Here is a 22,067-nt window from a genome sequence, read left to right as displayed (position 1 = left end):
CAGCAAATCTTATTCGTGATAACTAATACCTTGAGTATTAATCGCAATGAGCGGACACGGCGGTCCGTAAACTGTACAAGCAATAACCTTGATGCCCAGACGTAAACCTCTTACTTGAATCGTATGAGGACGTAGAATGTGTGTTCATCCGTCCTTTAACTCCGACTTGGTTCCTCGAGGCTCGGGTGATGACGGGAGGCCGTTTCCTCGCTCTGTCTGTGGGCGGTACGGCTGCTGATTCTCGGCGGGCTGGCGGAGAAATCAGCGACGTCGGCTTGATTGAAGATGGAAGAGAAATCTTTTATCTCTTCACTTCTGCAGGCAAACGGATGAAGATGCGGATTGCTCGGCGGTCTCCTTCGGATCCGTTAGAGTGTTCGGTGGAACACAGAGTAATCTCAACTCGTCCAGCTAGATGGAGATTGTATGGCCACAGTTTCAAGTCATACGTTACTTCCTTGTGCCACGAGGCTACACCTGAGAGCAGCGATGAGCTGCGTCTACACACGGCAAGCAAAGTTGCTGGAAGCAAATCCCAGAAGCACTTCAGAGGTATTTCTACTCCTGATGATGTCATGGTTGAGGTGCGTTCTGTCGTGTGCCTCATCCAATAGGAGTTGAGAGTTCGATCCTTTAGTGAGCAAGGCTTCATGGGATTTGTAGCCTGTTTTGGACTCCCTTTGTTTGATTTTGGTGCGGTTTTTATCAGTAAGATTTATGACTTGATATGTGGGCCTGAGTTAGGTTTTACGACTGTGTTAGGCCTGCCTTTGTCTTCTATCTGAATACATGAGGCCCAACACAGCAGTACTTTGATTTCAATAATACATAACAGCTCGATTAAGCACAGAGAAGGAAAAATAAATGCAGTGCAAATGATGAAGGTGGAAAATGATTTTCACTGCAGCACTGCTTGCTGGACTGGCTTTTTAGTCTCATAGTTTTAACCTTCTGTTGGGAATCATCTGTTCAAAGATGTTGATGACTTCCTCTTTGTCAATAGGAATGTTGCTCTCTATGCCAAGTAGCAGCAAGTCAGACAGCCTTTCCTGTCCACAAAGACTCCTCAATCTGGACTTGACTAGTTTAAGCTTCGAGAATGAACATTCCACTGTGGCTGTAGAAACTGGTAGGGTAGCATATATTTTCACCAGTTGATATAAGGCTGGGAACACAAGGTGAACCTTGTGTTCTTTGAAAATCTCCAACATTACCTTGGCACTCTTCACTCTGAACTCCCTCAGCAGTTCCTCTTCTACCTCTACTCCATAAAAGCTGCAGAGGATATGAGCAGCTTCCTTGGCCTCACGATCCAACACACCCTTCCATTTTGATGCATCTGTCAGTGTATGAAGTGACTTTATGATCTTGTTAGACTGTATCTACATCTTTATGGTCTCTTTCCCTTCAAACCGCCTCTAGAGCTCTTGCAAACAGACATCCAAAAATGTGTAGAAGATCCTCAGCTGCTGATGTTGAGCAGTGCATCAACTTTGCAAATATTTTTCTTCTTCTTCCATGTCCAGGAATGACATTAGGAACATCAATACCTGCTGCCTCAGCATGGCCTGTCGCTCTTTCATAGATGGTCTTGAAATCCTCCTCAGTCCTTAGCTCTCTCAGTCGGGTGACTACACCACTCACAATGTTGTATGCAGCTCCCAAATCCAAAGTCTTGCTTTTGAAGGGCATTGGAGGCACTTGCTGTTTCAAGGAAGACAGCAGTTGTCATTTCCAAACAGAGCAGGAATTCAAAGTTGATTGAATGCAGCAGTATCTTTGCTTCTCCGGCAGCTCCATCTGGTGGGTCTTGTTCTGTTAGTCCAGTCAGGAATTGCACAACTGCTGGCAGGGTTTTCTTTAAGGTTTACAAGGCCTTCTCCCTACATGCCCACCGAACCTAAGAGAGTCTTTGTAGCTTTGTTCTGATCTGGAAACATTTCTTTCTGCATCTTCACAAAAGAAGCACACCGCTTTGAAGAGTTTGCAATGAAAACATAAAGCTTTTCCACCAAAGCAAAAAAGCTTGCCAAAGGAATGCTTGACTTTGCCAATTCCATGAGCACTAAATTTAGGCAGTGTGCCTGGCAATGGACATACAGCACTTTTTCATTTTGTTGTTGGATTCACAACTGAAGTCCTTTGAAGTGACCACTCATATTAGCAGCCCCATCATAGCCTTGGCCATATACTGTATGTTTTCCACTCTGAGGTCATTCTCATTGAGAACTCTCAAGACCATTTTCTCAAGCTCCTCTACTGTTGCGGAAACTACAGGGCACAAATGAATGAAGGCTCTTTTATTACCATCTGATGCACAAATCTTACAGCAAATGATGCTTGCTCTGTATGGGAGATGTCAGTGGTTTCATCAAGTAAAATTGAAAAAAAAATGGATGCATCTTATTTCACTGTGTATCACTTTTCGAATATACAAAGCAAGGGCTGATATGATGTAATTCTGTGTACGATTTGAAAGGAGAGACACCTGTGGTCATTTCTTGGACTGCTTTTGTTCTTTGACTGACTCAAGATGGAGGTGTAGTGTGTTGTCATATTTTGCTAGGAGGTCAACAAGCTCCAGAAAGTTTCCCTTATTTAAACTAGAAGCACTTTCATCATCACCAAGGAAGGCAATTCCATGTTGTGTCAAGAACAATGTTACATGAATTAAACGAGACAACAGGGACCTGTTCCTCTGTCATATCACTGTTACTTCTGGCTGCCAGCATTTTTGGTCAGCTGTGATTAGAGCATTTCTCTTAAGTGCATGCCATTTTATCATACTCAGCATATGACACTCACTACAACTGTGCTCATTGATCTTTTGTTTTATGTTCTTCCAGTTTATAACACCAGCTGTCATCCATCCACCTTGGAGTTTGTACCTGTCTTCATGGCTTATAAATAATCAACAGCTGAAACAGAACATTCTCTTATTTTCAGGTGAATATTCAAGCCAGGGACTGTCACTGTGCCACTGCTTCTGGAAATTTTAGGGAATTTCATACAAGGTCGGCATGGTCCTTTTTTGATGGCAAACTTTTGATTTTCATATTTCTGTACTAAACCTGGATCTGTTGGATGTTTACATTGTAAATTTTTTCAAATTCTGCGTTGCTTTCTTTTTCATCAATATGTGGTGCTTCCGTTTCAACTTCTTGTCCCAAGTCAGATTCCACCTCTTCTCTCTCTCCCTCCTCAACATGCATCTCTGACTTTTCTCTGACTTCTCCCACTTTCTCTCCATCTTCAACCTCTTCTCTCTCTCCCTCCTCAACAACATGCATCTCTGGCTGGTCATTTTTCTCCTTTTGATTAATTTGGAAAAAGAGCATGGGCTTGAGCCCCCAGAGACCCCATATGACTTTCTAAGTCTTCTAATTCATAAGTCTGATCCATTTAGAAAAGAAGCAAACCTCTTCTCAACAATGTGCATAATTTGAGGTATCATTCATGTCTTTAGCATGAACGGAACATGTTATACATCAAAGTGTAGCTAACACTTTGGGTTCAAATCTCGAACTCTAAGAATAATTATGCTTTCCTTAAAACAAACGCCACAAAACAATTATCAAAATTTTAGAATAAACAATTGCTATAAATGAATTATTAATAAATCATTATTACAATAAATAATGCTTAAAAATTAATCAGTTAATCTACATTCAAATAGAAATTACATTACTTGTGTAACGGGAGCCAGCTGGTACATGATAGCTGTGTGGTATGTGTAAAACCTCACTCCCCTGGCCTCAAGAGGCTCACTAGTGACTGACACTAGAGGCTGTAGCCTTTATCCTCCTCCTTAGCGCACCCGCCTCCCATGCCAGAGACCCCGGTTTGAATTCCGCTCAGAGCGGGTCATTTACAGTTGTGCTGTGACCCGGATGGAAGTGAGGTTTATGGGGGTGAGTGTAACTGGAGCCAGCTTGTATGTGATAGCTGTGCGGTATGTGTAAAACCTCACTCCCCTGGCCTCAAGATGTGCACTAGTGACTGACGCTAAAGACTTTTAGCCTTCTCGTTAGCACGCCCGCCTCCCATGCTGGAGACCCCGGTTCGAATCACGCTCGGAGCGGGTCGAGCTGGACCGGTTACAGTGGTGCCGTGACTCAGATGGGAATGAGGTTTAGGGGGGTGAGTGTAACTGGAGCCAGCTGGTATGTGATAGCTGTGTGATATGTGTAAAACCTTACTCCCCTGGACTCAAGAGGCATACTAGCAACTGATGCTAGAGGCTGTAGCCATTAGCCTCCTCCTTAGTGCACCCGCCTCCCATGCCGGCTGACACCGGTTCGAATCCCGCTCGGAGCGGGTCAAGCAGGACCGGTTACACTTGGATTATGTGACTGATATAATTTCATATTCATATATATCCACTTACAGTATAATCTGCATTATCTAAAGTTTGTTAATTACTTCTTAACTTTAAAGTAATGGTTCACCCAAAAATCCATATTCTGTCAGTATTTAATCACCCTCATATAGTTGCACATCTGTATTCAGTTATTTTTCCAGGGATCATCATACAGTAAATGCAGACATTTTTTAAGAATCTTTACACACCAAACCTACAGGACTAATTTTATGATACTTTTATGGTCCGTTTATGATAGTTTTTGTCTTGTTTGGTCACTGAACTCTTTTTGTATGGCAAGAACTAAAATCCTTCAAAATGTCTAATTTTGTGTTCAACTGAAACAAAATTACAGCATACAGGTTTAAGATGACAAGAGGGTGAGTGAATAGCGACAGAATTCCCATTATTGGTGGTGAACTCTTCCTTTAAGTTATTATAAAGTGTAAACCATTTCTGAACATAGAGACACAATTAGAAGAAAATATTTGAATGTCTTAAAGTACAGTTTTACCCCTCATATAAGGGTGTTACTTCTTTAACTACAGCAGACATCTTTGTTCACAACCAGTTTGAGAGTGGGCAGTTTTCTCAAAGGTTTCATTTAATGATTATGTCTCTCTCGCCCTACAGATGATGGGCCGTACTCTAAAGGAAACAAGGATTCAACAGGGCCTGATAACTCGCTCACATCCAGACGACAAAGCATCCCAGGTACGCCAAATTCCCACCCTGTTTCCCCTCTGTTTGTGCCCACACAACTACTAATGCCCACTACAGGGTGAGCCAGCTTCGCCAGTCTCTTTTGATGTTGGGGATTGTGTTTGTGTCTTTTCCCTTTGGGAATGTTTGAGTTCTTCTTGGAACATTGGCTTAGATGTCTGTTTGAGATGGAGAGTGTTGGGGGTTCGAGGGTGTTGCTAACACACTGAGTCACTCTGGTAGCTTGAAGCACTGCTCATTCAAGAACTCTGTCTTCTTGAACATTAATTAATGAAAGTTAACTCCAAGTGTTACTTTAAAAAAGTTTCTAAATGGAGTTTTAAAGCAGAACAGACATGTTCAAATGTCATTTTACATATATGTTGTATAAGAATTTAATTAAGCTAATTTCTTACATCATAAATACATCACAATTAGATTCTGTTTGTTAATATTAGTTAAAACCATAGGTTTCATGAACTAATAATATATTTTTTTTTTACAACATTTATTAATCTTGGTTAAATTCTAAGTCATGAATATAGTATTATTCAATGTTAGTTCATGTTTGTTCAGTATGCACTACCCTCTTCACCTCTGATGCATATTTCGGCTGTTCGTAAACTTTACCCAAATTTTAAAGCTCACCTTGCACACATACAGTGGACTAATTGCTAAATCTTGGTCTCATAATACAGATTATGAAAAAAAAAAAAAAGCTGAAAAAAAGAAGAGCATCTGCCACACATTGCAGCTATTTGCACCCCAGTAAACTGGTGGAACCACAGAAATATACAACAAACTAACCAATCGATGTCGCTGCAGTGGCGTGAGATGTAAAGATGGTGTGTGAATGTGTAGAGTTGTCCTAGCGACCGCGGTTTGAATCCCCATTTTATCCCACTCTTTATCCCATCCGATTTCATTTTACATAATATTTCCTTTAATACAACTTAAAATAATAGATAAAAATAAATATAAATGTTGATTTCATCAAAGTGATTTGGTCACGGTGAATGTCGGGGAGTGCAGAGAAGAGTTTGATCCGGAGGCAGGGTCTGTCGATCGCACTCACTCCCATGGCTCAGCATCGCTCGTGTGTAGATTGCATCACCTTTATTTCTAATATTGTAGTAACCATGTTTTTTGCAGAAACCATAGTTTTAATGCAATTAACCATGTACTATGTTGGTAATATAGTAACCATGATTAATTTTGTGGTTATTTTATTTTATTTGTTTTTCTCAGGGACAGTGCACATTAATCGACATCACTGTAAATGTGCCAGTGTTAGGCAAAAGGCTAATTTTCAGCTGTTGTTCCTTGGCCAGATGTTAAATTAGCCATTAAAACAACAATAATACAACAACTGTAAATGTTACTGTAAATAAAATAATAAAAAATTACTGTAGTAAAACCAATGTTATTTTTTATGAGGTAAGGTTAAGGTTAGGTTTAGGTGTAGAGGTTAATGTAGTGTGTCTGTGGGACTCTAAATAAACACAATAAACACACTATAGTGTCAGATTCTATTTGCACCAGGGTGCAATTAGTATCTACCATTATTTGCACCAGAGTTGGGGTGCAAATAATATCTGCCACTATTTGCACTGGGGTGTAAAGAGCATATACCATTATTTGCACAAGGGTGCAAATAGCATCTGCCAAAAAAGATGCTGATAATTCATAAATAATATTGTATTTGTTAACAATCTTATGAATATGTTTTTTTTTTTTTAAAGCCTGTGATTCAGGCTCTGTTTGCTCATTGCAACTTTTTATCACGCTTTTGTGACTTTATATCTCGCAATTGCGACTTTATTATTTGGATTTATTATTTAGTTTAAACAATGCAAATGCAAGTTTTGTCACGCAATTGCGACTTTTTATTTTGCAATTTTGTCTTTATTTCACCCAATGACGACATCTTATCTCGCAATTGCGTGCTATAAACTCACAATTGTGTTTCATATTTTGTTCCATGGGGAGATCCGGCTTCCGTGTTTACCAATATTAATAAATGCCATACAAATATTGTTCAGTGTTAGTTCATGTTAAAGGGATAGTTCACCCAAAAATGTTAATTCTCTCATCATTTACTCATCCTCATGCCATCCCAGATGTGTGACTTTCTTCTGCTGAACACAAACACATTTTTTTATAAGAATATCTCAGCTCTGTAGGTCCATACAATGCAAGTGAATGGTGATCAGACCTTTGTAACTCCAACAATCTGACTCTAGTGGTTAAATTCATATCTTCAGAAGCAATATAATAGGTATGGGTGAGAAACAGATAAAAAGTGAAGTCCTTTTTTTTAACTCTAAATCTCCACTTTCACTTTTACATCTGAAAGTCACATGTGGTGCCTGTTTAGTTTCACGTTCACATCTGAAAGTGAAAGTTAAATTGGAGATTTAGAGTAAAAAAAAAAAAGAATTAAATATTGTTCTGTTTCTCACCCACACCTATTATATTGTTCTGAAGATTTGGATTTAAATACTGGAGTCATATGAATTACTTCTATGTTTCTTTTATGTGATTTTTGGAGCTACAAAGGTCTGATCACCATTTACTTGCATACTCTTCTAAAAATCTTCTTTTGTGTTCTGCTGAAGAAAGTCATACACATCTGGGATGGAATGAGGGTGAGTAAATGATGAGAGAATTTTCATTTTTGGGTGAACTATTCCTGTAACTATGGTGTTAACTAATGATGACAAATACAACCTTACTGTAAAGTGTTACCAGACTAAAATTTCCTTGTTCCTCTCATTTATAAAAGTTGGAGAATGTCTCTCCATCATTTACTGATAAACTTGGGATTGACTTCAGTATTGTTGTGTCTGAGTTTTGAACTTGGTCATCTGGGGGGAATTCCAGTTTCAGTTAGTTTTTAGAAAGGGGACCAATGATTCATAAAGATCTGTATGTCTCAAACATTTGTACTTGGGTCCATTATTTAAATTTTAGATGTTGTGCATTAGCTCATATTGCACATATTAGTGTCTCTACTTTATGTACGAATAACTACAAATAATAATCAAATCACCTTGGCCTGGTACATACTTCATAGAAAGTGTTACCAAATTACTTTTGGATAGACAGATTAAAGACATTTCTGGACTGTAAATTACTCTGATGGAGAGCAAACAAATGTTTTTTTTTCTCTCTGTGTGCGCAAGGCTGAGTATGCGCAAGGCTGCATGATGTGTCCATTACGTTCTACTTCTGACAAAAAAGAAACGTGGTTCCAGTCTGTTCACATTTACACCTACACAGACATTGGAGTGATTAGATTAAACCCTATTTCTCCACTGTCAGAGATTTCATGACACCAATATCATAGCAGTACAGTTTATATTACGCTAAATGTGGTGTGTGTTTGATGCTTTTCCACATATTTTTGGTTAGGTTTTTCTGTTTAAGAATTAATGTAGTGACAGCACAAAATTAAGAATAAGGTAGTAGTGATGTAACATTTCAAAATAATGTCTAAAGCATTTAAAATATTTTGAATTTGTGGAATTCAGATAAATTGAAACCTGACATTTCTCATCTCTAATTAAAGAAAAAGATTCAGAGATAATTTATTTTCAGCCACTGAGCATGAAACCAAATTATATAACACTAAAGTTTAGATGCAGTGGTTAAGTTTCATAATGCTGACTGCTGTCTCTTGTGTTTGTGTGCATGTGTATTTGTCTGTTGTGTTTCTGGGCAGAAGAGATGCGTGGGGTTACACTGGTTGAGCTGATTAAGAAAGAGGGCAGCACTCTGGGTCTTACCATCTCAGGCGGCACAGACAAGGATGGCAAACCCCGCGTCTCCAATCTACGGCCGGGTGGACTTGCAGCTAGGTGAGGGCTCGAAAATCCCCAATGCAACCTCACAAATTCATTCAAAAACTCTACAAACTCACATCAAGAATGCAGGTAGTTAGCCTTGACCAGCCCTTACAAAAATTGAGAGTTCTGGCAAATTTGCTGCTACTTGCTGCAAACTTGCCTTAAATTTGCCGCAGATTTGCCACTCATTATTTTCACATGCAAATGAGCTTTGCTGCAAACTCATTGTTGCCAAAGGTTTGTTGAAGGTTCACCACTACTGGTGAAGAGCTGCAAACATCTGGCAAACAAATCACAAGCTTTGCATGTGAAAATAATGAATGGGAATTTTGCGGCAAGTTTGATTTTGAAAAGGATTTTATGAATTAACTTGCTTGACAAGATAATCTTCAAACTGTTGCTTTAGATTGACATTGTTGGCCTGAAAGAGAAAGCTGACCATAGAAGAAAACAGTTTACGCTAATGCACACTATAGCACCCCTTGTGGCAATCTTGAGAATGCAGTCGACTGCCGTTATTTTATGAAATGCAACAATGCATCTGCGTTCATGAACTTGCATAGAAGAAAAGAACGATTTCTAGAACGTTTTTAAATCTTCAATTGTTTCTTCTCTTCTTATGAAGCATTTCTGGGCTGATGACACATTTTTGTCAGGCATCATTATACTATGCCCAGAGGACAAAGAGAATGAATACCATTTATTTGTCTAATTAGTATCTAAATGAGTATATTTATACTTCCTGTGGGGTGTTCAGCGACTGATAAAGAATTCTCACTTTGCATTTATTTTCAATTAAAAAGATAATTAAGTTTTTGGGTTTGACCAATGATTGGACACTTTTCTGGACTGCTAAAAGTTTCTTGTTAATTTTCTACATTCAAAGTTAACAATGTTCCCAAACTATGTTCATTTAAACAAAGAAAAGAAAAAAGAAGAAGAAAAAAAAAGAAAACCTTTGCATTGTTTAGCAAAGTATGGTGCATGGCCATCTTTGTCAAAATGTTTTTATTTTTTTATATAACAATGCAAAAAATATCTCTTTTGTTACAATGAAATACTCACATTTTTATCCATCTCAGGAGTGATCAACTCAATGTGGGCGACTACATCAAGTCGGTCAATGGCATCAACCTGACCAAACTGCGTCATGATGAGATCATCAGTCTGTTAAAGAACATAGGAGAGCGTGTCGTGCTGGAAGTGGAGTATGAACTGCCTTCAGCTGGTAGGAAGTTGAGTATTCTGACTTTTGCCTGTCTTGTAGCATGTCTCTGTCAATCAAATCCAGTCCAATTCCAGAACTCAATTCATGATTGAATATCATCACAAAAATCTTTTATCACATTAGCACGCAGCCAAAATGGAAGTGTACTGTATATGTATAGCTATATACAGTAATACCTTACTTGCTATACATGCATGATGATTCATAGGCATGATCCAATTCATTTCAGAATGCATGGCCGCAAGTTGTTTTTAACTTAAAGGAATATTCCAGGTTCAATACAAGTTAAGCTCGATCAAAACCATTTGTGGCATAATGTTGATGACCACAAAAAATAATTTCAGCAGATGCTTCCTTTTTTTTAAAAAAAGCCAAAATTTAGGTAACAGTGAAGCGCTTACAATGGAAGTGAGTGGGGCCAATCTTTACAGGGTTTAAAGGCATAAATGTGAAGCTTATAATTTTATAAAAGCACTTGTGTATTATTTGAGCTGTAAAGTTGTTGACGTTTTTATGGTCGTTTTGGGGTTTATGGTTACACCGTCATGGCAACAAAGTTGTAAAACTGGATATAGCTTTACACAAAAAAGGTAAGCAATGATTTTATCACACTAAAATCATGTTAAAATGCATATTGTTCACATCTTGTGGCTATACTTTTGAAACAGTGAGTATTTTAACGTTTACGGACTGGCCCCATCAGGGGCGTAGCAGTCATTTTAAAAGTGGGGGGACATAGCTGTCAGTAGGTGGCTCACACAGACCCAACACTTGCATAATAATTGCAAAATTAGCTGCAAAAATAAAGGGCATCTTGTGGAGCACATGCTTCTGACTCACACATGACAATAAAAGACTGAGCACAAGCTGGTCCTTGAATAAATTATTTAATCAATTACAATAATGACAATTGTGCATGTGCAATTTATTTTTTCATTGGATTTAGATGTATCCAAGTGGCTCGGGTGTTTTGACTATGTTCACCAAAATTTATTCAGATCCATTTCATGATTCAGTGACCATTTCTGGTGATGCCAGAAGGTGGTGACAAATGAGTGTCTTGTGTGAAATGAGTCAATGTTCAAAAGAAAATGTTAATCCTTTAAAATTTGAATGTCTACAGATCTACAAAGTGACTTTAGTAGAGACTTTAAGCATTATAAGAACAAAGCAAATCTATCATTTTCCATACAGTTTGTGAGCTGCTGAGTATGACTTTTATCAAAAGACAATAATAATAGTCTTATAATAATTATGAGTTTGAATAATGTCCGTACGTTTTCATGTATAAAAAAGTGTGTCTACATATCTATTCACTTCAGTAAAGTGCTTAAGTGTTCTAAGAACACAGCAGATCTATCTTTTTTTTCCCACAGTTTGTCGAGTGCACACCAGCATAGAGGTAAAAAAAAAAAAAAACAGGAACTGATATTAAAAATAGCTTTACATATTTAACACAGATCTAGGAATCTGTTTGTACTGGCAAAAACAACCGATCAAACTTTTACCTCACAAACATGATGTAAAAAGAATAACTTAATGAAGACTCTTGCACTGATATAAAGTCCACTTACAATGTGTGTTTAAAAGAAGGATTGTCCTTTGTTTTTTTTCTGCAGTGCATTTCACGTAATGCTGCCAATCAAGAACGATATGCCGATAAATAACTCTCGTTTGTACGCTCCTCATCTCTAGATTATTCATTTAGATCAACATCAATGCCGATAAAAAACAAGGATAAATGACCATTGTTGAAAGTAACTTTGTAGAAATGAACGGAGCCGTGTTGATTAGACTGTCTGACTGACGGCCTATTACGTAAAGGTTGTTTCGGCTCATTAAACTCACCTGTGATTGGCTGGATGGTCGCTCAATCAGCCCAAAGAAACAAAACACAAAAAATACTGTACACAAATCCACCATTTGGACTTGGTATGGGTAATCACCTGTTTAAAGAGTGCGGGGGACGTGTCCCCCACGTCTGCCATGGCTGCTACGCCCTTGGGCCCCATTAACTTCCATTGTAAGTGCCTCACTGTAATCAAGATGTTTTTGCTTTTTTTTTTTTTTTTTTTTTTTTTTAAGAAAAGCAGGTGCAAGTCAAAATTGTTTTTTGTGGTAATCAATATTATGCCACAAATGCTGTCAATTGAGCTTAACTTGTATTGAACCTGGAATATTCCTTTACAAGTGCACACAATGAAGTTGACCAGTTTACATATAATTCCAGATCTCGTCATTTGTACCAACACCCTTTCACTTCTCAAAGACCACGTGAAATGACTTTTCCGGCACAGTTTTCTTTCCTGTGTTTTAATATTTATCCTATTGAAACAGGAAGTTGTGGCGGGACATATTGAAGGGTTCGTCCATTTTTTTAATTAGCCAATAGCCTTTAGTTTATGTCGCAGCTGTGAACAATGATTTTCTACTTGCTACTGCTAGTTGGTGGCATGTGGTATTACGGGGAGGAGACATTCTCATTTTAGAGAACATTTGGTTGGACCAAAAATGATATATGGCTTTTCTTGGCTTTTTTTAGACATACAAAACTTTAAAACTACACCAAATGTCTAAGCTTTCAACCTTGCTACAAAATAGACTAAATGCAACGTGCTGCACAGCAACATGTTTAGAAAGTGTGTGGATCTGCAAGTACTCTAAGCAAATTAATATACAGATTTATTAATTTAATAATAGAGTTGCACATCTCTGTTATAAAATGAATTGAACAGAAATGGGAAAGTTATAACGGTTTGGTCAAATATAACATTTTAGCAAGAGCGCCCCAGTGGTCGAAGTGAAGGGGCTTGGATATACATGGCAGCAAAGCTAATAGACATGGACTATTTTGATTGCATGGGGTTTAAGAAACCACCAGTGAATCCCTTAATATTACTGATTATGATACCAGTTTTTGCTGGCTCAACTTTGTCAACATTAGATAATAAACTTTGCTGGTATACATACCTATGTCATATATAGATATATATATACTATATATATATATATATATATATATTGTTGTTGTAAATATTAAAAAAAAAATATATTGCTTAAAATATTGCTTGTATATCAACATTAGATCTGCCAAATTTTTACATTTTACATTTTCCTTAAGTGTCCAAATTATTTTTGGGGCCACAGTATCTGTCATTTTCATAAAACCGCATCAAAGTCTTATGAACTTTGACATCCATGTTTCCACACAGCCTGATTCTCATGTTTCGAGGTGATTGTCTCTCATCGGCTCAGTTTGGCATGTCTCATGATGTATTGTGATTGTTAGCCAGCCTATAACGTGCATGACAGACAAACTGCGGTTTATAAGCTCTGTTTGCGCTTGACCTTCTGCTAAACGCTAGATTGTGTCTGGGTTCATTTATTCGACTGTCCGCCTGATCTGGCCACTCGCCCAGTAAAAGGTGATGATTTAGGGATGCTATCACCTCTCTTCTGTGTCTGTTTTCCCTCTTAGCTCCAGACAGTACATCAGGTGTTATTTGCAAGACAATCGACATCTGTTTGCAGAAAGAGGGCAACAGCTTCGGCTTTGTGATGCGAGGTGGGTTTGGATTTTATTGTATTTATTTTAAAGCCATTGAGCTGGTTAGTCATGATGTCAGTTTGTTGGCCAACCCAGATTTGGAATGCTAATTCCCCACAAGTTTCCCTAGAAATTTCCAATGGCTATTTAGAATAATGGTTCTCAAAGAGTAAAATAACTCTTACAAAAAATAGTAACACTTTACAATGAGGTTTCATTTGTTAACATTAGTAACAACATTAGTTAACATGAACTAACAATGAACAATACTCATTAAGCATTTATTAATCTTAGTTAATGTTAATTTCAACATATACTAATAGTTAGTTAATGCACTATGAACTAACATGAACTAACAATGAACAATTGTATTTTTATTAACTAAAGTTAACAAAGACTAATAAAAGCTGTAACAAATATAGTGTTAATTGTTTATTCATGATAACTAATGCATTTACTAATGTTAACAAATGGAACCTTATTGTAAAGTGTTACCAAAAAAATCTGAAGTTCTGGCAAAATAGCTGCATATTTTTCACTCATTATTTTCACATGCAAATGAGCTTGTGATTCGCCACAAACGTTTGCCAGATGTTTGCAGCTCTTCACCCGTAGTGGTGAACCTGCAGCAAACCTTTGGCCACAATGGACATTTGCATATGAAAATGATCTCTCATGAAATCTCGATTTTTGTATTTATAGTCATGTGCCTTTTTAAAATGCATGTTTTTTTTGTTTTTTTTAAAGCATGAGATAACAACTTGCTACTTGCTAGCAATTTACGTTTTTAAAGTACACAGTGGTTTCAAAATTCATGTTTGAGTTATGACTGTTTATGTTGTAGAACAAAACCAAAGTCGCTTCAAGTAATGTTAACTACAGACTTTATTTTACTCATAAACAGTGCTAGGTAGTAATGGATTACATGTAATCTGAATTACATAATCAGATTACCAAAAAACAAGCACTTGCAATTGGATTACATTACATTTTAAAATACTCGTAATTGGACTACAGTTACGTTTTATATTACATGATTACATATTAACAAGGCAAATTGTGAATCATTTATTGATCATCCTAATCATTCTCTTCTTTCAATCTTTTAAATTTTTCATTCTAAATCAGCACACCACTGATATACATTCTTAAAGTCTTCGAGTGTTTCCAGAAGAAAGTGGGAGGGGGGTTGTGTGTATTGCACTCAGAACTGATACAAGCTACTAGCCAGCCAGGTGAAGATGGACAGTTTACCTCAGCATTTAACTACTGGATCTATAGAGAGAATTTCATTTTTAAGAAGGAAAAGGTGTGCAGCTCACACACTGAACTTAATTGCTTTGAAGGATCTAGTGGATGCCATCTCTAAGGGTCCTGCCCGCAGGGTACACAATAGTTCAACTGCAAAATGTGCAGCAATATGAAACAAAACGTATCGCTCTACTGCTGCTGCTGATGTAGTGGAGTCAACTACATGAAACTTGACATAAAACATGACACAATTGTTCCTTGTGTGACTCGGTGGAACTCTGCCATTTTAAAATATTCTGCTCTTTTAGAGTAAAGAAAAATTTATTTGTATGGCAGTTTTTACAACGGCCATTGTTTCAAAGCAGCTGTACATGAAATTATGCTATAACAGAAATGAATGAATATAATGCCAATATTAGTTATTTATGTATAGAACTATTAGTGGTTTCAGTTAGTAAACGAAGTAAGTGTTGTGGGTCAGTGGTTAAGCAAAATGATTTTGTATGAACTATAAGTTTTAGTGTTAAATTCCTTGAAGTCATCCCGAATTTACTGAGGAAATACATGTAGATGTATTGTCCTTTGATTTTGGCCGATGAAGGCTTTTGTTAGTGGTTGATTCATTTTCTGTGTAGTTTAATAGAGTGTTGTCCCTCCTTTGACCAAGATGATATAGGTATCATTGAGTAAGAAGCATCGCAGTCCAGCTGGAAGCGTATGGCAGGTCATTTTGGTGAAGTCCATCCAGAGCCCAGAATATTCTTAGGATATTTTTGCTGTTCAAAAGATAATATCTTGCACCTCCATTTTGGAATAGGTGATGGACTATCAGTAAGCAGTAAGGGTTAAAAGTGTTTCAGTGTTTAGGTGAAAGTTTTTACCTAGCAACATCATTGCTGTTGATTTTATGGTCATTAATGTTCTTAATGTTGCTATTGTTTTATGCACTTAAAATGAACTTGATGTCTCAGTGTTTTTAATGATAAACTCTGGCCATGCACTGTCATTGCTGTTAGATTTAATGTTTATTTCATTCATGTAATGTTTAATGCACATTTTAAAAATGTCATAAGGAGCTCTTTTTCTGAGGCTCTTTTTGTTAGTAATAAAGAATGGAATACATTTTCTCCCTCTTTGTACATTTATGTTAAAATTATTATCCTACTCAAATGCATGTGACATAAAATAATATAGAATTAGGTTGAAAGTAATCCAAAAGTAATCAGTTTAGATTACCCCAAAAATGTAATCGACAAGATTACATTACCGATTGTATTTTTGTCATGTAATTTGTAATCAGTACCAGATTACAATTCACAAGTAATCCACCCAGCACTGCTTATAAATCAAAAACTGCTATTCTAAAAATCCATTGGGAATCCCGAGGGGTTTTCTCAAAATGCTAATTTTCTTCCAGATTTTAGGACTACAACCTGGACGGCTCTATTATAACATATTTATGAAATTTTTCTTAAAATGAAATGTTCTAACAGTCCGTTGATTCCACACAGATTTCCTGTAGTGTTCTTCTAGAAATGTTCTTTTTATACTGCTTGTGTCAAACTACAGGTGGCACCCATGAGGACTGGCACAAAACTAGACCTTTAGTGGTGACACATGTACGACCAGGTGGCCCTGCCGACAGGTAATATTATTTTATTGATTTTTTTTACCATTTTTAATCACCTTCTTCACACCACTGGTTTGTTTTAAATGGTCCTACAGTAGTCTGAATTCAGTCAGATTTACTGAATAGAAAGTGTTTGTGTGCCTGTCACTGTGTTTAACTTCGTTACTGCCCCTTCATTACTGTAAAATATTGTAGAGTTGATTTATATATTTGCTGGCTGATACTACAGTGATTTTGGAGTTTATACTGACACCTAGTAGTGTGGATGAAGAATCACATCAAAGTAAAAGATTTTGGTCATCCACAATTTATTTATTCCTTATTATATATAACTGAGAGTGTTCAGTAACAGAGATAAAGTGAAATGTTCAGTTAGTAATGTGATCTAAATATGGTGGCCACCATGAGGGTGTAAAATAAAACAGCATAGGTAGAATAAAACAGCTTTTCTAGGCCACTAATTTGACTGCAGATTTCATCTCATGTGAGCGTACATTATTTGAAACAAAACTAAATTTTTCTACCCCGAATTGTTTAAAAGTATTATTCCTATAAAATACACCTACAGCATAAGCAATACTCTTCTTTCAGAAAGACTCGCAGACTTGAGTAAAGTTAGGATGACATTTATTTGATGAATATGAAACAGGAATGTAATGTCTCTCTTTGGCATAAGCCCTGTCTGGCAGTCCAAAGAGATTGTACTCGGAACCTTCAGATCCTGCCGGAGGTAGGAGGCAGGGGCGAGGAGCCTACCCCCATGCAGGACAGGACTCAACTGGTGGCGGTGGGGTGGTGGAGGTTGCCGTGTTGGCACACTGAAACAGCAATGTGATAAACTGTAAGCAGACTTATAAATGATGGCTGATACATGATTGGCTAGGAGTTACCTAACTAATGGTGCCATGATATACAGCTGTGAGTCTTCCCGCTAGAACTACGCTGCGCTTACATTTCTGGCTGCAATTGACTTCCATGTTTAAAGCTTCACGTCTCAACACACTGTCTACACTGTAGCCTTTAAAACCCAGAAATTGGGGCAGATTCCCATCCTCTCTCTCTCTCTCTCTCTCTCTTTCTCTCTCTCTCTCTCTCACACACACACACACACACACACTCTCTCTCTCTCTCTCTCTTTCTCTCTGCTTCTGAGGCTAGTTATTATTAGTTCTGGGATTTTCCTTAACTGACTTCCTAACTACTTTTCTCTACTTATATCAGCATCACACAACCTGCTAAAAGAGAAAAATAAATGTGTATCTACAGACAGAACATCTTCAGTAAGATGCCTTTATTGTTAGAGACAAAGACGTCCTGTGTGTGTTGATTGACATGTGGACATTTTGGGTATTGTCTTTCCTGAAGGCCCCAATGCTCTCAAACAAGTCCTCTCACATGTAGCATTAATCATTAGTGTGAAATATGACAAATTACACTTTTTTTTAAAGTAATAAATACATACAGTACACTGCTCTAGTCGGTATAATATTGTTTGGGCAACTTGTCTTATGTCCCCATTCAAAAACATGTAAATAATAAGAATAATCACAATTTACTTACCATAAGTGAAATTAAGTAAGTACGGATTTGCTACTGAACTATGGCAGCATACACGCTAATATGTTTTTAGCTGAAAAAGCATTGATTTTGCTTAGTTTACACCTCTCATCCACACTTTTCCTCCATCAAAAATTGAGAATTTTTTATTCGACATTTTGAGTCTACTTAAAGAGATTCTACCAGGTAGGTTTTTCACAACGTTTCCAGAACGTTTAATTTTCTTTGTAGATATTAAGATGATTTGCGTTTAAACCTTTCTCAAATTTGCAGTTTGATACTAATCATTTTGGTAATTAAAATACATTAAATACACATAATTTTCAGGGAATGTTTTTAATGTTTTTGGAGAATGTTTTTAAAATATTATACTGTGAGAAAACTGCAACCATAATGTGACGTTGAAGAAATTTCATAAAAAGTTTCATTTTTGCTGGGGTGATCGTGTTGGCATATGTTCTTGTGCAGAGAAGGGACATTCAAAGCAGGCGATCGGATCTTAAGTGTGGATGGCGTGCCTTTACACAGTGCCAGTCACAGCGATGCCCTGACTGTACTTACCCAGTGTGGCCAGGAAGCCCTGTTCCAGATCGAGTATGATGTCTCCATCGTGGGTGAGTCGGAAGTGAGCTAGATTAATAAAGAAACTGAAGTGGATCTCAAGAGTCATATCTGAGGATTTTCCAGAAAGGTTATGCTCTAAGTTATAGGGATCACACAGATTAGTTAATTAGATTTACCATTATAGAATTGCACAGTGGACTTCTAAGATGGTGTAAGTCTGTTTGGTTGAGAACCACTGTGGTAGCAGCAACTATATTGGACCCAAAAGCAAACCCGCAGTCTGAGAGTTATATCCTCATCACTCCTTATCATCTGCCATCTAGACTCTGTGACAAACGCTTCAGGTCCAATGTTGGTTGAGATCGCCAAGGCACCTGGAGCGAGTCTGGGAATTACTCTGACCACAGCCATGCACAGGAACAAGCAAGCAATCGTCATTGACAAGATTAAACCCGGCAGTGTGGTGGACAGGTGCGCACTCAATGGGCCTTATTCATGAAATAGATGTGTCTTTTTTTTTTTTTGTACTAGAATTGTAGGCTTGTTTTTGGATGGTGCACTGTTTTAAAGCTAATGTAATATTCTCATTATTATAAAAATGTAGGATGGGACTTGATTCTGTCCATCAGGATCTGATTGGAACTGAAGGGGTGTAATATGTTTGGCTTAGTTATTATTAGTGGTGTTCGCTAAGCCGGATGAGAAAAAAATACTTTGAAGCTGGGACCTGAGCCATATCTAGAGAACAGAATATCATAGAGACTTGTGAGTGGACTCTTGACCTTGGCCATTATTCCCTTTTCTTCAGAAAATGGACACATTTGTTGGTTAACATTACTTTTCTGCATAGCCATGGTTATGTCAACAGAAAAGTCATTTTAAAAGTGAGCAAATTGTTACATTTTGATGAAAGTTTTGATAATTCTTTAGAAATATGTGCACAGAAGGATACATGTTATATTACAAATTATATTATAGTATACTATTATATTAGTAAACAGAATGAGTTTTGATTTCATGTTGTCTTTAACACTCTCACATTTGTGACAGTTCTAGCAGGTGTCTGTTTGCATCTCAGGTCAGGAGCATTACACTTGGGTGATCATATCCTGTCTATAGATGGTACCAGCACAGAGCACTGTTCAGTTCTGGAGGCAACACAGCTGCTGGCCAGCACCACTGATCAGACCAAACTAGAGATCCTGCCCGCACACCAAACACGCCAACCCGGGAAACCCCAGGACACTGGTGAGAAAAGCATGAAAACATGGAATGCTGCTGCTGTTATCCAGACATGAATTAAGCCTAGTATAAGATTCCTAGTATGAGATTAGGCATAGTATGAGAAACGTACTATGATTTTGATCTTAGAACAGGCCTTGAAAAATACTTAGTAACTAATTTGTCTCCCTTTGCATATTTGTACTCCATTGTTGGTAGTGGTAGATAGATAGATAGATAGATAGAAGATGGATGGATGGATGGATGGATGGATGGATGATGGGCGAACAGATAAATACAGTAGCTAGATAGATGGATGGATGGATGGATGGATGGATGGATGGATGATGGGCAAACAGATAAATACAGTAGATGAATGGATAGATAGATAGATAGATAGATAGATAGATAGATAGATAGATAGATAGATAGATGGATGATGGATGATGGATGAGTGAACAGATACATACAGTAGATGAATGAATAGATAGATAGATAGACAGATAGAAAGGTGATGGATAGATGGATGGATGATTGGCAAACAGATAAATACAGTAGATGAATGAATAGATAGATGGATGGATGGATGATTGGTGAACAGATGCAGATGATAGATAGATAGATAGATACAGTAAGTGTCATGGGATATCATGTTATATGATTATGGTAATTATTCAGTGCCATGGTTTATAAAAAAAAAAAGGTAATAATACCATTAATACCATCTGATATCATTGTGTTCCATGGTTCCACCAAAGTATTTTTTTGGTTGACAGCAACCATTCCTTTGTTTTCCTGTTTACTCCAAATGAGGTCATTATATTCCCTCATTAATTATCGAGATACAAGCTTCATATGCATCCTATCTGGAGTGCCCAGTCGATGTCCAAATGAGGGCTGTGCCGTCATCTCATCTGCTGTCATCTTGTTTAATTAGCTTCTCGTTCTGCTTGATGTCACCCCACGAGCTTTAGTCTGCAGGACAGATTAAATCATGGAAACTTGCTCACCCTAGAAAACCAACAGACAGCAACTCCATCTCAAACTGAGATGCAATGGACGCAGACCCAGATTAGTAATTTTCAGCCCCATTTATACTGTATGTAAATGCAGGATACAAACAGATGTCTAATGTTGTGGACCACATTGCTTTAAAAGTCTGAATTAGTATACAGTATTATAGTCTGCATGAGGTCTCAGGCATTTTTGTAGCTAGAATGCAATAGATAGTGAATTATCGCTGGCCGAATAAACATATTGTATCATTGCACAGCTTTGTGAATGCACCCAATGATCAGACAACTCCAATTATGGGAGATATTGTGGGCAAAATTGAAACTTTAGATTGTTGTTGTTATTATGTTGGCTTGATAAAGCCAACATACTGTTATTCTACAGACTTTAGGCACGGTCACACATACCTTTGCTCAATGAAATTCCAGGGGCAAAATTCAATGGTAATCCGCGCAATCGGGAGTTTTGAACGATGGACTTCCGGTGTCGAGGAATTTCCCTTTGTGGATTTCTTTTGGATATCAAGTTTGGTGAACTTTGACAGGCAAAATTGCCACACTGACCAATAGGAAGTTGTTTGGTTTGTCAGGAACCTCTGTGTGGGTGGTGCTTCATATACACAGCTGCACTGAATATTCACAATGGACAAGGATATTATTTTAGCGGTGAGTTTCTTTTTAACTTCAGTCTCCCAGACTGCTTGGCAGTTGCTGTTTTTTTTTTTTTTGCTTATTTCACACACGCTCAACATCTGCCCACACCTTCTTCGCCCACTGAATTTCGCCATTCGAAGGTATGTGTGACTGCACCTTTTGTTTAGTGTTTTTCCAAAATCGCTAAACAAAGACCAAATTTCCGATTGTAACTCCTCCTCGATTTTTTAAGCAACATCCTCCAAAATTGGTACAGACCTTTAGACTTTTCTAATTTAGAGTGCTATGTCTTTTCTAACTGATCAGACATATGGTTTTCCTGTATCTGACCATCAAATTGGCAAAAATCCTTTAGATTTACATTGACATTTCCATCTGTCTGTTAATATATCCAACCTTTTCTGTTGGTCCAGCAAAACCTTCAAAAAGCAAGATTTAACAAACAATGTTACGTCAAGCCAGCATCAAAATTTGCCTTGACAAACTTTATTT

The 22,067-nt window shown here is 37.5% G+C and overlaps 1 protein-coding gene across 3 annotated transcripts in view; it reads left to right on the top strand.

Annotated features, from left to right (window-relative positions):
* The window catches only part of LOC127438670 (glutamate receptor-interacting protein 2-like), a 195,109-nt gene that overhangs the window by 125,755 nt on the left and 47,287 nt on the right, over window positions 1–22,067 (top strand). For 2 of the 3 annotated variants that reach the window (XM_051694407.1, XM_051694408.1), the window contains exons 2-9: window positions 4,994–5,074; window positions 8,790–8,922; window positions 9,993–10,138; window positions 13,617–13,703; window positions 16,506–16,581; window positions 18,592–18,737; window positions 19,011–19,158; window positions 19,766–19,935. In XM_051694407.1, the coding sequence (XP_051550367.1) occupies window positions 4,994–5,074; window positions 8,790–8,922; window positions 9,993–10,138; window positions 13,617–13,703; window positions 16,506–16,581; window positions 18,592–18,737; window positions 19,011–19,158; window positions 19,766–19,935 (987 nt within the window). Of the gene's footprint in view, window positions 1–4,993; window positions 5,075–8,789; window positions 8,923–9,992; window positions 10,146–13,616; window positions 13,704–16,505; window positions 16,582–18,591; window positions 18,738–19,010; window positions 19,159–19,765; window positions 19,936–22,067 lie in introns of those variants that run through there. The other variant, XM_051694409.1, reaches the window with a different exon arrangement.

Source organism: Myxocyprinus asiaticus, chromosome 50, assembly GCF_019703515.2.
Source record: "Myxocyprinus asiaticus isolate MX2 ecotype Aquarium Trade chromosome 50, UBuf_Myxa_2, whole genome shotgun sequence".
In the NCBI taxonomy this organism is placed as follows: domain Eukaryota; kingdom Metazoa; phylum Chordata; class Actinopteri; order Cypriniformes; family Catostomidae; genus Myxocyprinus; species Myxocyprinus asiaticus.
This window is presented reverse-complemented; position numbering and strand designations above follow the sequence as displayed.